The sequence below is a fragment of the Macaca nemestrina genome, chromosome X, assembly GCF_043159975.1.
Source record: "Macaca nemestrina isolate mMacNem1 chromosome X, mMacNem.hap1, whole genome shotgun sequence".
NCBI classification, from domain to species: Eukaryota; Metazoa; Chordata; class Mammalia; order Primates; family Cercopithecidae; genus Macaca; species Macaca nemestrina.
The window spans coordinates 105127160-105140379 of NC_092145.1; the positions used below are offsets into that span (position 1 = coordinate 105127160).

A 13220-nucleotide genomic window follows, 5' to 3' on the forward strand; every position below is an offset into this window, starting at 1 on the left:
AACAAAATACCAGCAAATCAAATTCAACAATATATTAGAAAGAATATTCATCATGACCAAGTGAGATTTATCCCTGGGATACAAGGATGAGTCAACATACACAAATTAATGTATGTGATAAATCATATCAACAGAATGAAGAATAAAAAAACATATGATCATTTCAATTGATGCTGAAAAAGCATTTAATAAAACTCAACATTGTCATCATGATATAAACCCTCAAAACACTGGCGATAGAAAGAACATGCTTCACTGTAATAAAAGTCACATACAACAGATCCACAGCTAGCACTGAAATGGCCACATGGTCTGGGGTAACACTGAGAGTTCTTGATCTCACAGACAAGGAAATCAAGGACACGGACACACAAAGAATGAGGTTTAGAGCAGAAATTTAATAGGAGAAAGAAAGAAAACAACTTTCTGCTACAGAGAGGGGTCCCGAAAAAAGCGTTGCCATCCTGCAGTGAAATGCAGGGGTTTTTATAGATAAGCTAGCAGGGAGACAGTATCTGACACATAGGGTACAAACAACCGGATAGGATCAGGTGTACCATCTGCATAGGGCATGAATCTCTGGCAGCCCCCACCCTAAACTTTTATTATACAGGCAGGTCCTCAGCCTGAGTTACTCCATGTTGCTCATTTCTTTCTTACTGTGCATGTGCTAAAAAAGGGGAAGTGGAACCCTCATGGTGGACATGCCTGGCCCCATGTGGCCTTTTCTATCTGTGCAGCTGCTGGCATCCCCCTATGAAGGTTTCCAGCTTCCTATCTATGTATGATAGAAAATCAATGTACCAACATTTTATCTTTATATACCATCTCAAGCACAGGATTTAAACTTTCATAAAATATACAGTTATCAGGAGTATTAAAAATCTAGAAATAAATTTAACAATAATGTGAAAGAATTATTTGCAGAAAACTGTAAAACTTTATTAAGAGAATGTTAGCAGTCAAATTTCCAGCATAAGAACAACATTCTTGGTTTCAGTCTTCATTTGTCTTGGTTTAAACCTAAGGTTGCCCATCACCTATAATATAAATATAAAATTAGAACACGTTACTCAGCAGATTTTTATTTAGATGACACGAGAGGTATACAAATACTGTAAAATCAGAACCCTAAGGGTGACCCTTTAGCTTACATCCAGTTAGCCTCTGAATAAACTCTGAAGGTAGTTAACATTTTTAATTCACGCCACATTTTCTAGTACAAAAAGGAAAGAAAAAGACCGTTCGAGTTCAGAATGAATGAAATCAAGTGAATCTATTTTATATGTATAAGAGGAAAGCAAAAAACGCATATACCTTCAGTAAAAATTCAACCAAATAAAAACACAGAGACAGATACACTAGATAAAAAGTCAAGACTCATTGGTGTGATAGATGCAGAAGACCCATCTCAGGTACAAAGAACACACAGGCTCAAAATCTCAAAATAAAGGGATGGAGGAATATTGACCAAGAAAATGGAAAGCAAAAAAGTAAAAAAGCAGGGGTTGCAATCCTACTCTTGGACAAAACAGACTTTAAACCAACAAAATACAAAATTAGCTTGGTATGGTGGTGCATGCCTGTAATCCCAGATACTAGGGTGGCTGAGGCAGGAGAATCACTTCAAACTGGGAGGCAGAGGTTGCAGTGAGCAGAAACCATGCAACTGCACTCCAGCCTGGGCAACAGACTAAGACTCTGTCTCAGAAAATAAAACAAAACAAAAAATAATACCATTAAAAAGTGGCCCAAGGACATGAAGAAACACTTTCAAAAGAGGACATGCATGTGGCCAACAAGCATATGAAATAAAACTCAAAGCCACTGATAATTGGAGAAGTGCAATTCAAACCACAATGAGATATCACCTCACACCAGTCAGAATGGCTATTATTAAAAAGTAAAAAATAAAATAAAATAAAATAACAGATGCTGGTGATGTTGTTGAGAAAAAAGAAACACTTATTCACTGTTGGTGGAAGTGTACATTAGTTCAACCATTGTGGGAAACAGTGTGCTGATTCCCCAGAGACCTAAAAACAGAACCACCATTCGCTCCAGCAATCCCATTACTGGGTAGACAGCCAAAGGGATATAAGCTGTTCTATCATAAAGACACATGTACGCATATGTTCACTACAGCACTATTCACAATACCAAAGACATGGAATTAACCAAAAAGCCCATCAATGGTAGACTGGATAAAGAAAATGTAGTACATATATACCATGGAATAGCATACAGCCATAAAAACGAATAACATCATCTCCGTGGCCAGAACATGGATGGAGCTGGAGGTCATTATACTTAGCAAAGTAATGCAGGAACAGAAAACTAAATATTGCATGTTGTCACTTATAAGTGGGAGCTAAAAATGAGAAAAAAATCAACACACAGAGGAGAACAACAGACACTGGGGCCTACCGAAGAACAGAGGATGGAAGGAGAGAGAGGATCAGGAAAAATAGCTCATGAGTACCAGGTTTAATGCCTGGGTAACAAAATAATCTCTACAACAAACCCCCATAACACAAGTTCACCTGTATAACAAACCTGCACCACATGCATGCCTCAACTTAAAAGATACAAAAATAAGAAAAAAAAGATTTCAAAGCAAAACTTTGAGAAGAGACTAAAAGGTCACTATGTAATAATAAAGCAGTCAATTCATCAAGAGGATATTAACAATTTTAAATATATATGCACCCAACACTTGAGCACCCAGATATATAAAACAAAAGCTATTAGAGCTAAAAAGAGAGATAGGCCCTAATAAAATAATAGATGGGGACTTCAGCATCCCATATTCAGTATTGGACAGATCTGCCAAACAGAAACTCAACAACAACAACAACAACAAAACAGATTTAATCAGCACTACAGACACATGGATCTAATAGATATTTACAGAACATTTCATCCAACGGCCACAGAATACACATTCTTTTCCTCAGCACATGGATCATTCTCAAGGACAAGACCATATGTTAGGTCTCAAAACATTAAAAAAAAACCTGAAATAATATCATGGATCTTGTCAGACCACAATGGCATAAAACTAGAAATTAATAACAAGAGGAATTTTGGAAACTATACAAATACATGAAAACTAAATAATCTGCTCCTGAATGAATAATGGGTCAATGAAGAAGCTAAGAAGGAAATTTAAAAATTTATTGAAACAAATGATAATGGAAACACAACATACCAAAACCGATGAGATACAGCAAAAGCAGTACTCAGAAAGAGGTTTATAGCTATTAAGTGCCTACAACAAAACAGGTTAAAAACTTCAAATAAACAATCTAATGATGCATCTTAAAGAGCTGCAAAGAAAGAGTAAACCAAACCAAAAATTAAAAGAAAAGAAATAATAAAGATCCCAATAGAAATAAACAAAATTGAAATGAAAAAACCCTACAGTCAGCAGCTCGGGTGGTGGGAGGAGTGGCAGCGGCCAGGCAGCCCAGTTTCGCGAAGGCTCTAGGCGCGCCGTGGCCCACAGGCACCTGGCACGCGCCTTCCCCGCCGCCAGGATGCCCAAGAGGAAGGTCAGCTCTGCTGAAGGGGCCGCCAAGGAAGAGCCCAAGAGGAGATCAGCGCGGTTGTCAGCTGATAAATCTTCAGACAAAAAAGTGCAAACAAAAGGGAAAAGGGGAGCAAAGGGAAAACAGGCCAAAGTGGCTAACCAAGAAACTAAAGATTTACCTGCAGAAAACGGGGAAACGAAAACTGAGGAGAGTCCAGCCTCTGACGAAGCAGGAGAGAAAGAAGCCAAGACGTATGTACCATGTCTTACCAGTGGTCCCTGTCTCCCTTCTTGTACAATCCAGAGGAATATTTTTATCAACTATTTTGTAAATGCAAGTCTTTTAGTAGCTGTAGAAACATCTTTTAAGAAGGAGAGAATACCACCTCATCCCATTTTTTTTAAGTGTAAATGCTTTTTTTTAAGAGGTGAAATCATTTGCTGGTTGTTTATTTTTTGGTACAACCAGAAAATAGTGTAGGATATTGAATTATGGGAGGCTTTGACTGTCTCGGGTGTCGGCTTAACATTCCATAGATGGGGGGTTAGTTTTTATGTCCTATAATACAAAGCATATTAAATGGCAATATGGAGTCAGTCCTGCATTTAATGTCTTGAACATTTTATTTTACTTCTATTCTCATGTTTTTTAGTAGAATTGTTTCCTAAAGAAAACCACTCCTTGTTCATGGCGCTCCCTGTCAGAATTGTGTGCACTCTGTAACATCTTTGGTTGTGGTAGTCCTGTTTTTCTAATAACTTTGTTGCTGTGCTGTGAAAGACTACAGATTTGAATATGTAGTGTACATGCTATTCAGTTGTGAACTGGTGGGCCATATGTAACAGCTGACCAACATGTGAAGATACTGGTATTTGATAGCCTCTTAAGGAAAATTTGCTTCCAAATTTTAAGCTGGAAAGTCACTGGAATAACTTTAAAAAAGAATTACAACACGTGGCTTTTTAGAATTTCGTTACATATGTTAAGAATTGTGTACAGATTGAAATGTCTGTACTGATCCTCAACCAATAAAATCTCAATTATGAAAAAAAAAGAAAAAACCCTACAAAAGAGCAATAATACAAAAGTTTCCTTTTTTAATAAGTTAACCAAAATTGACAAACCTTTAGCCAAACTAAGAAAAAAAGAGAGAAACCCAAATAAATAAATCAGAAATGAAAAAGGATTTGGGAGGCTGAGGCAGGTGGACCACCTGAGGCCAGGACCTCAAGACCAACCTGGCCAACATGGCAAAACTCCATCTCTACTAAAAATACAAAAATTAACCAGGCGTGGTGGTAGGCACCTGTAATCCCATCTACTAGGGTGGCTGAGGCAAGAGAATTGCTTGAACCCTGGAGGTGGAGGTTCTAGTGAGTTGAGACTGTGCCACTGCACTCCAGCCTGGCGACAAAAGGAGACTCTGTCTCGAGGAAAAAAAAAAAAAAAAGGAAAAGAAGAGAAAAAAAAGAAATGAAAAAGGAGACATTACAAAACTGATGCTGCAAAAATGCAAAGGATCATAACTGGCTCCTATGAGAAACTCCATGCCTATAAATTGGAAAATCTAGAAAAAAATGGACTAATTCCTAGACACATACAACCTCCCAAGATTGAATCACGAATCCATAACCCGAACAGACCAATAACAAGCAACGACATCAAAGCCATATTAAAAGTCTTCCAGTAAAGAACACCCAGAACTGATGGCTTCACTATTGAATTCTACCCAACATTTAAAAAAGGACTAATACCAATCCTACTCAAACTATTTTGAACAATAGAGGAGGAGGGAATAGTTCCAAACTCATTCTATGAGGCCAGTATTACCCTGATACCAAAATCAGACAAAGACACATCAAAAAAAGAAAACTACAGGGCAAAACCGCTGATGAATATTGATGCAGAAATTCTCAACAGACTAGTAGCAATCAAATTAAACAATACATTAGAAAGAATCATCATCATGACCAAGTGAGATTTATCTCTGGGATGGAAGGATGGTTCAACATATGCAAATCAACTGATGTGATAAATCATATCAACGGAAAGAAGGTTACAAACCATATAATCATTTCAATTGATGCTGAAAAGCATGTAATAAAACTCAGTATGTCATCATGATACAAACCCTCAAAACACCGGGGAAAGAAGGAACACACTTCAATGTAATAAAAGCCATATACCACAGACCCACAGCTAGTATTGAAGTGGCCTGGTTGTCTGGGGTATCACCTGGAGTTCTTGGTCTCACAGACAAGGAAATCAAGGACATGGGCACAACAAAAGTGAGGTTTAGAGCAGAAAGTTAATAGAAGAAACAAAGAGAACAGCTTTCTACTACAGACAGGGGTCCCAGAAAAAACGTTTGCCATCCTGCAGTGAAATGCAGGGGGTTTTATGGATGAACTAGTGGGGAGGCAGTATCTGATCATCTACATAGGGTACAAACAACCGGTTAGGACCACGTGTACCATCTACATAGGGCGTGAATCTCTCCCAGGCCCCACCCTAATCTTTTATTATGCAGGCAAGTCCTCAGCTTGAGCTACTCCTTTTCTATCTGTGCAGCTGTTGGCATCCCCCTATGAAGCTTCGGTGGCTCAAGCCTGTAATCCCAGCACTTTGGGAGGCCGAGACGGGCGGATCACGAGGTCAGGAGATCAAGACCATCCTGGCTAACACGGTGAAACCCCATCTCTACTAAAAAATACAAAAAACTAGCCAGGCGAAGTGGCAGGCGCCTGTGGTCCCAGCTACTCGGGAGGCTGAGGCAGGAGAATGGCGTAAACCCGGGAGGCGGAGCTTGCAGTGAGCTGAGATCCGGCCACTGCACTCCAGCCTGGGCGACAGAGCCAGACTCAGTCTCAAAAAAAAAAAAGAAAAAAAAAAAAAGAAAGCTTCCAGCTTCCTATCTATCTATGATAGAAAATCAATGTACCAACATTTTATCTCGATGTACCATCTCAAACACAGGATTTAAATTTTCAAAAAAGATAAAATTCTCAAGAGTATTAAAGATTCAGAAATAAATTTAACAAAAACGTGCAAGGGCCGGGCGCGGTGGCTCAAGCCTGTAATCCCAGCACTTTGGGAGGCCGAGACGGGCGGATCACTAGGTCAGGAGATCGAGACCATCCTGGCGAACACGGTGAAACCCCGTCTCTACTAAAAAATACAAAAAAAAAAAACTAGCCGGGCGAGGCGGCGGGCGCCTGTAGTCCCAGCTACTCGGGAGGCTGAGGCAGGAGAATGGCGTAAACCCGGGGGGCGGAGCTTGCAGTGAGCTGAGATCCGGCCACTGCACTCCAGCCGGGGCGACAGAGTCAGACTCCGTCTCAAAAAAAATAAAAATAAAAATAAAAATAAAAAATAAAAAAAAAAAGGGGGAAGGAGTCTTTGCAGAAAACTGTAAAACTTTATTAAGAGAATGTTATCAGTCAAATTTCCAGATTAAGAATAACATTCTTGGTTTCAGTCTTCATTTGTCTTGGTGTAAACCTATGGTTGCGCATCACCTATAACATAAATATAAAACTAGGGCCCGTTATTCAGGAGATTTTTATTCATATGACACTAGAGGCATACAACTACCGTGTTGATGAACTAATATCAGAACCCTGAGGGTGACCCTTTAGCTGACATCCAGTTAGCCTCTGAATAAACTCTGAAGGTAGACTTCCAGGCATATTAACAATATTTTTAATTCATGCCACTTTTTCTAGTAGAATAAGGAAACAAAGAGACTGTTCAAGTTCAGAATGAATTAAATCAAGTGAGTCTGTTTTGTATATATAAGTGGAAAGCAAAAAAAAAAAAGCGCATATACTTTCAATGAATATTCAACGAAACAAAATCCTAAGGGAAAAAGATATTTTCAAATTATCATTCAAATATTTTGATATGAAATAACACTCTGAATACAGAACCTGCTCAGAACTCCGTAAGTGAAGGAAATAGAATAGTATTACATTTGTTTTGTGTCTCTTATGAAAAAGTGTAAAAACGTTACTTTGGACTAGTTTAGCCATTATGTACTTGCTTTAAGTAGGGCGAACATTTGTCACTATTTTCACCGGTTCTCCTGCCTCTTTACATGCCTAAAAGCAGTTCAGTTTATACAGTAAACTGAACACCCGCGCTAGCTTTAAGTCGTTACCATCACAGTTAACACTGCAATATAAACTGATGCTTATTATAAACATGTTACGTATTTGTTAAAAACAGGCCTCTATAAAAAATCTGAAAATTATTGACTGTTGGTTAAATGACTTACATTCAAAAGTCAGAACATGTTTTCATATCTTTTTTTAAAAATGACACATAAAATCATATATATTTATCATGTATAACATGATGCTTTAAAATATATATACACATTGTGAAATGGCTATATCAAGCTAATTAATATCTGCATTACTTCACATAGCTGTGAAGACACTCGATATCCTCTCTTAGCATGTTTCATATCTTTCATATCGTAATCCAATTAGCTTTGACCCAATTTTTCTCCATCTCTTGAAGTCCTGGCCTCAAGTGATCCTTCTGCCTTGGCATTCAAAGTGCTGGAATTAAAAACATGAGCCAGCATACCTGACCCTCTCTCTCTGATAGTGTGTAAGGCAGCCATCTGGGATCTGAACTACCTTCAAAGAATCTTTAGATGTGAAGTATGATATTAAAGTAGCAGTAATTTTACCTCTGTGTCACAAAAATATAATATTGTGAAAACAGACACCCTATAGTTTGCATCTTAATTGAACAACATACCTGCTTCCAGCACTTTAGTGGGATCAAAAGTGGGCAGAGTCCCCTCCCTGACATCAGGACCATCTCCAGGCTCATCCTCTATCTTAAGCAGAGCCAATTCCTGTTGAAAAGCTTCCACGTCAGGCCCTTAAAAGATAAAAAGGTCATCAGTTTACAAATTAAAACATGAACTATGAACGAGGAAATGATAATGTTTATTCCCTCATCATTATGAAATAAAAACCTGTAGGTTAATCATTTAAGGAGTCTGTTGCCAGGAAAACAGGAAAGCAGTGATGTTCAAACATTGCCCTTTCCTTTCCCAAGGCTGGCCCTAGACAACTTGCCCCTTTTGTACTCATTTGCTCTTATTCTTATCACATTAAATCAGTGATTTGTTTGAGTTATTCTGACTAGACTATGAGCTTTAGGCAAAAATTTGGCACTGACATCTCCAGCACTTAGTATATTACGCAGCATGAGAAAGCATTAATAAATCTGCATTAAACAGTTTCTTAAAAAATACATGAGATGTCCGCAGATGGCAGACTAGGAAGCTGCAAGCTGCCATTCTTCCACAGAAACATAAAACAAAACAAAGCTAAACAAAAAACAGAATATGGCTGAACAAACCATACAGGAGCTCCGGAAAACACTCAAAGGTTTACAGCAACCATGCAAATACCCAATCAATAAAAAGCCTCTATCAAAATGGTAGGAAAGTTTTGTGACTTTTTATGTGTCCTTGTCCCACCCCTCCCCACAGCAGCAGCAGGAAATGTTTAGGATCCCTTCCTAATGTTTTCTGTCCTCCTGTTACTGGTATGTCATAAAATATAAGGCATAAATATACCTCCACCACCCATAAGCATTATTCTCCACTCTCCCTTCACCTTGAACAGCAGGTGTTCCTTCATTTTCAATCTCCCCACTAGGTGCAATACCCTGATTTTCATTTGGAGGTTCCTCTTCTTGACATTTTTCCTCAGCGAGCTGCTGGACCTAAGGGTGTAAGTGTGTGTGCGAATAAAAAGTCAATAACATAAATACACAAATGCATATGTGCATCGAATCATAAATCTAAAGGCATATATATATATATATATATATATATATATAGAGAGAGAGAGAGAGAGAGAGAGAGAGAGAGGGAGAGAGAGGGAGAAAGAGAGAGAAATATCCATATCCATACAGGTAACACCAGAATATAATATTCCTGAACCAAAGTTTCCTTCATGAGATGCCATCATCATTTTTTATCAGCATGGAACATCTGTATCAGTGCATGTACACTAGCTCAAAAATATTTTTAAAAATAAACTGTGTTAATAGAAAACATCAAATGTTAAAGGACTCACAATCACAGATTCAACCGGCTGGGAAGACTCTCGGTCATTTCCTCTTTCTGAGGATTGGGATCTTGTTCTTACATGCTCACTCATATTTCCCACTGAAAATAGAATATTGTTATTTGAAAAAAGTGTGTAGCTTAGCTATATATATGAATATTTCATGGCAAAATGGTGATTTGTACTTTTTCAATTTTGAAAATATTTTCAAAATAATTCACAGAGCAATGATAAGTACGCATGTTTTCCAACCAAACTACGGACAGATTTATTTGTGTCATAGTCGAAGAGGCACAGAAATCACCTTAACGCCATAGCAAAACACAGAGGACTTAGATTCTGAGTTTTGGTTTCACAATGAGACTCTCCATCATGAAGACATTTAGGAAAAAACGGACAGAGAATTCAAACCGAAATGACTACTGCTTTCGTCCCACTTTGATTTACTAGGCGCATTTCCCTCCCTACATACCCCCTACCAAAATCAAGTTTTGTTGGAACGCACAGCCTCACCCATTCCTTCCCATGACGTCCACGGCGGAGGTGAGAAATCGTTAAACAGAGTGAATGTTATGCTCCTCAATGGACACCTCTGCCAGGCACTCTACAGACCTCAGTCCGCAGTCACCAGCCCACAGCGTTCCCAGTTCCCAGGCCCCTTCCTTACGGACCACGCCGTCCTTCCCTCATCCCTACCGAGGAGTCTGGAAACTGTCCTCTCTATGATGGTTCCAGTTTTGGGGACTGAGATACCTCTAACAGCACCCCCAGCACTCGCCCCACCTTCACGTGATCCCTCCCTTCCGCGGCCCACCTTCATCCCTCGTTCCAGCCCAGCCACTATGTCAAGACCCATAGCAGCATCGCGACTTGGGAGGAACCGGACGACGACCGCGAGGCCCCTTTCACTCAGAAGCCACAGACTGTGCCGCAGGACCTGTTCAAAGCCCGCTGGCTCCTCCTCACATTCACTCACAACTAAATTCGCAGGAAGACCGCTCTGAGGACCTACCTGCTGAGCCCCAGTCAGTGAGAAACAATCAAAATGGCGGAAAGAAAGAAAACACAGCCTCTCCTCGCAAAGCTCTGCGTGGACAGAAGGTAGGCAACAAGGCGCATGCGTAACAACAGTCATGCGTAGCAACAGAAATCCACAGCAACAGATCTGTGTAGCGTGTGCACTGAGTGAGGCATTCACCACGTGACTGAAGTTTTCCTGCCTCTGTGGAGAACCTAGACTACAAGCTCTCCTGACACCAAAACTGAACTTACAAAACATTTTTCTTTTTCCCCCTGCCCAACCTTTCTTTCACTTCCAATGGCTTTGGAGAATATGAGCCCCAGGTTACTCTAAGGGAAGAATGTGTTTCAGAAAAATTCACCATCATAGAAATAAATATTAAATATCTTAATACGTATTTTATATCTGCTATCATAAATCATTTTCTTGCCTCCTTCATGAGTCGGCTGTCATGTTTGCAATGAAGTTACCCACTCCAATACGATAAGACATTCATAGTTTTTGGTTGCATTATTGTACATTCAAAATCATTGATCCATCTGAACAAAATTAATGTGATAGGGACTCAACATTTTTGTTGAATCCCTGTTTCACTCAGTGTTTTGAAATGGCTCTTTTATCGTCACCTACATCCCCACTCAATTTGGTGTGTAACTCTCTACTTTTAATTTTCTTCTATTGAGTTGTTTATAACTGCACCACTACTATATTTTTTAATTGCTGTAGCTTGATTATATTTGAAATGTCAAATAATGCTTGCCCTCCCTCATTCCTTTCTCTTTTTCTATCTATTCTGACACATTTGTCTTTCAGATGAACTTCAGAACCGTTTAATCAGGTGCTAAAATATTCCTGTTGAGATACTAGCTATTATTTTTAAATTACATCTTAGGGACAATAACTATCTTTCTATTTTAGAATCTCTCTATCCAAGAAAAAGCCACTACTCAATTCCTCAAGTCTTTTTAAGTATCCCTCGCAATGATTGTTATTTACTTCATATTCGTTCTTCACATTCAAATTAAATTTATTCTTGGGCACTTTTATTGTTCCATTCCATTGCTGACAGGTGATTGCTTTCACCCCACTATGTTTTTCACAGAAGTCAAACAATCTCTGTTTGCAAACAATATGATTCTATACCTAGACAATCCTAGACTCTCTGCCCAAAAGCTCCTTGATCTAATAAACAACTTCAAGAAAGTTTCAGGATACAAAATGAATGTACAAAACCCAGGAGTATTTCTATATACCAACAACCTTCTAAGCTCAAAGTCAATTCAGAAACACAATCCCATTCACAAATGCCACAAAAAGAATAAAATACCTATGAATACAGCTAGCTAGGGAGGAGAAAAATCTCTTCTATGAGAACTATAAAACACTACTCAAAGAAATCAGAGATGACACAAACAAATGGAAAAACATTCCATGCTCATGAACAGGAAAAACAATATTGTCAAAATGGCCAAACTGACCAAAGCAATTTATACACTCAATGATATTCCTACTAAACCACCAATGACATTCTTCACAGATTTAGAAAAAAAAAAAAAAAACTATTTTCAAATTTATATGGGATGGTTGGTGGGGATCTGGCAAGATGGCCAAATAGGAACAGCTGCGGTCTGCAGCTCCCAGCGAGACCAACACAGAAGGCGGGGGACTTCTGCATTTCCATCTGAGGTACTGAGTTCATCTCACTGAGACTGGTTAGGCAGTGGGTGCAGCCCCTGGAGGGTGAACAGAAGCAGGGTGGGGCATTGCTCCACCTGGGAAGTGCAAGGAGCGAGGGTTCTCCCTCTCCCAGCCAAGGGAAGCCATGAGGGACTGTGCTGTACTGCCCAGATACTATGCTTCTCCCACAGTTTTTGCAGTCCACAGACCAGGAGATTCCCTCACGTGCTAACACCATCAGTGCCCTGGGTTTCAAACACGAAACTGAGCAGCTGTTTGGGCAGACACTGAGCTAGCTGCAGGAGTTTTATTTATTTATTCATTTATTTATTTATTTTATTTCATACCCCAGAGGCACCTGGAACCTCAGCGTGACAGAACCCTTCACTCCCCTGGAAAGGAGTCTGAAGCCAGGGAGCCAAGTAGTGTCACTCAGTGGGTCCCACTCCCATGGAGCCCAAGAAGCTATGAAACACTGGCTTGAATGTGTCACTGCCAGCACAGCAGTCTGAAGTCAACCTGGGACGATGGAGCTTGGTGGGGCAAGGGGCATCCACCATTACTGAGGCTTGAGTAGGCAATTTTCCCCTGACAGTGTTAAGGAAGCTGGGAAGTTCAGACTGGGTGTAACTCACTACAGGGCGGCAAAGTGGCTGTGGCCAGACTGCCTCTCTAGATTCTTCCTCACTGGGCAGGGAGGGCAACTGTGAAAGAAAGTTAACAGCCCCAGTCAGGGTCTTATAGATAAAACTCTCATCTCCCTGGGACAGAGCACCTCAGGGAAGGGGCAGCTGTGGGCACGGCTTCAGTGGACTTAAATGTTCTTGCCTGCCAGCTCTGAAGAGAGCAGTGCATACTGAAAAGGTTTTGCAGCACAGCGCTCGAGCTCTG

General features: G+C 39.8%; 1 protein-coding gene and 1 pseudogene across 2 annotated transcripts; one reads left to right on the plus strand and one right to left on the minus strand.

Moving 5' to 3' along the window:
* Window positions 1-917: 917 nt before the first annotated feature.
* LOC105493766 (putative G antigen family E member 3) lies at window positions 918-10772 on the minus strand. 2 transcript variants are annotated; one of them, XM_011761641.2, is made up of 5 exons: window positions 10644-10772; window positions 9641-9732; window positions 9176-9284; window positions 8304-8429; window positions 918-1040 (listed from the first exon to the last, which is right to left on the minus strand). In XM_011761641.2, the coding sequence occupies exons 2-5, from the start codon at window positions 9722-9724 to the stop codon at window positions 1024-1026; spliced, it is 336 nt and encodes a 111-aa protein (XP_011759943.1). In that variant the 5' UTR covers window positions 9725-9732; window positions 10644-10772; the 3' UTR covers window positions 918-1023. The 2 variants fall into 2 exon arrangements, with proteins under 2 accessions (XP_011759943.1, XP_011759944.1); XM_011761642.2 differs by lacking the exon at window positions 918-1040 and adding an exon at window positions 6932-7051.
* Window positions 3433-4267, plus strand: LOC105493797 (non-histone chromosomal protein HMG-14 pseudogene; annotated as a pseudogene).
* Window positions 10773-13220: the final 2448 nt, after the last annotated feature.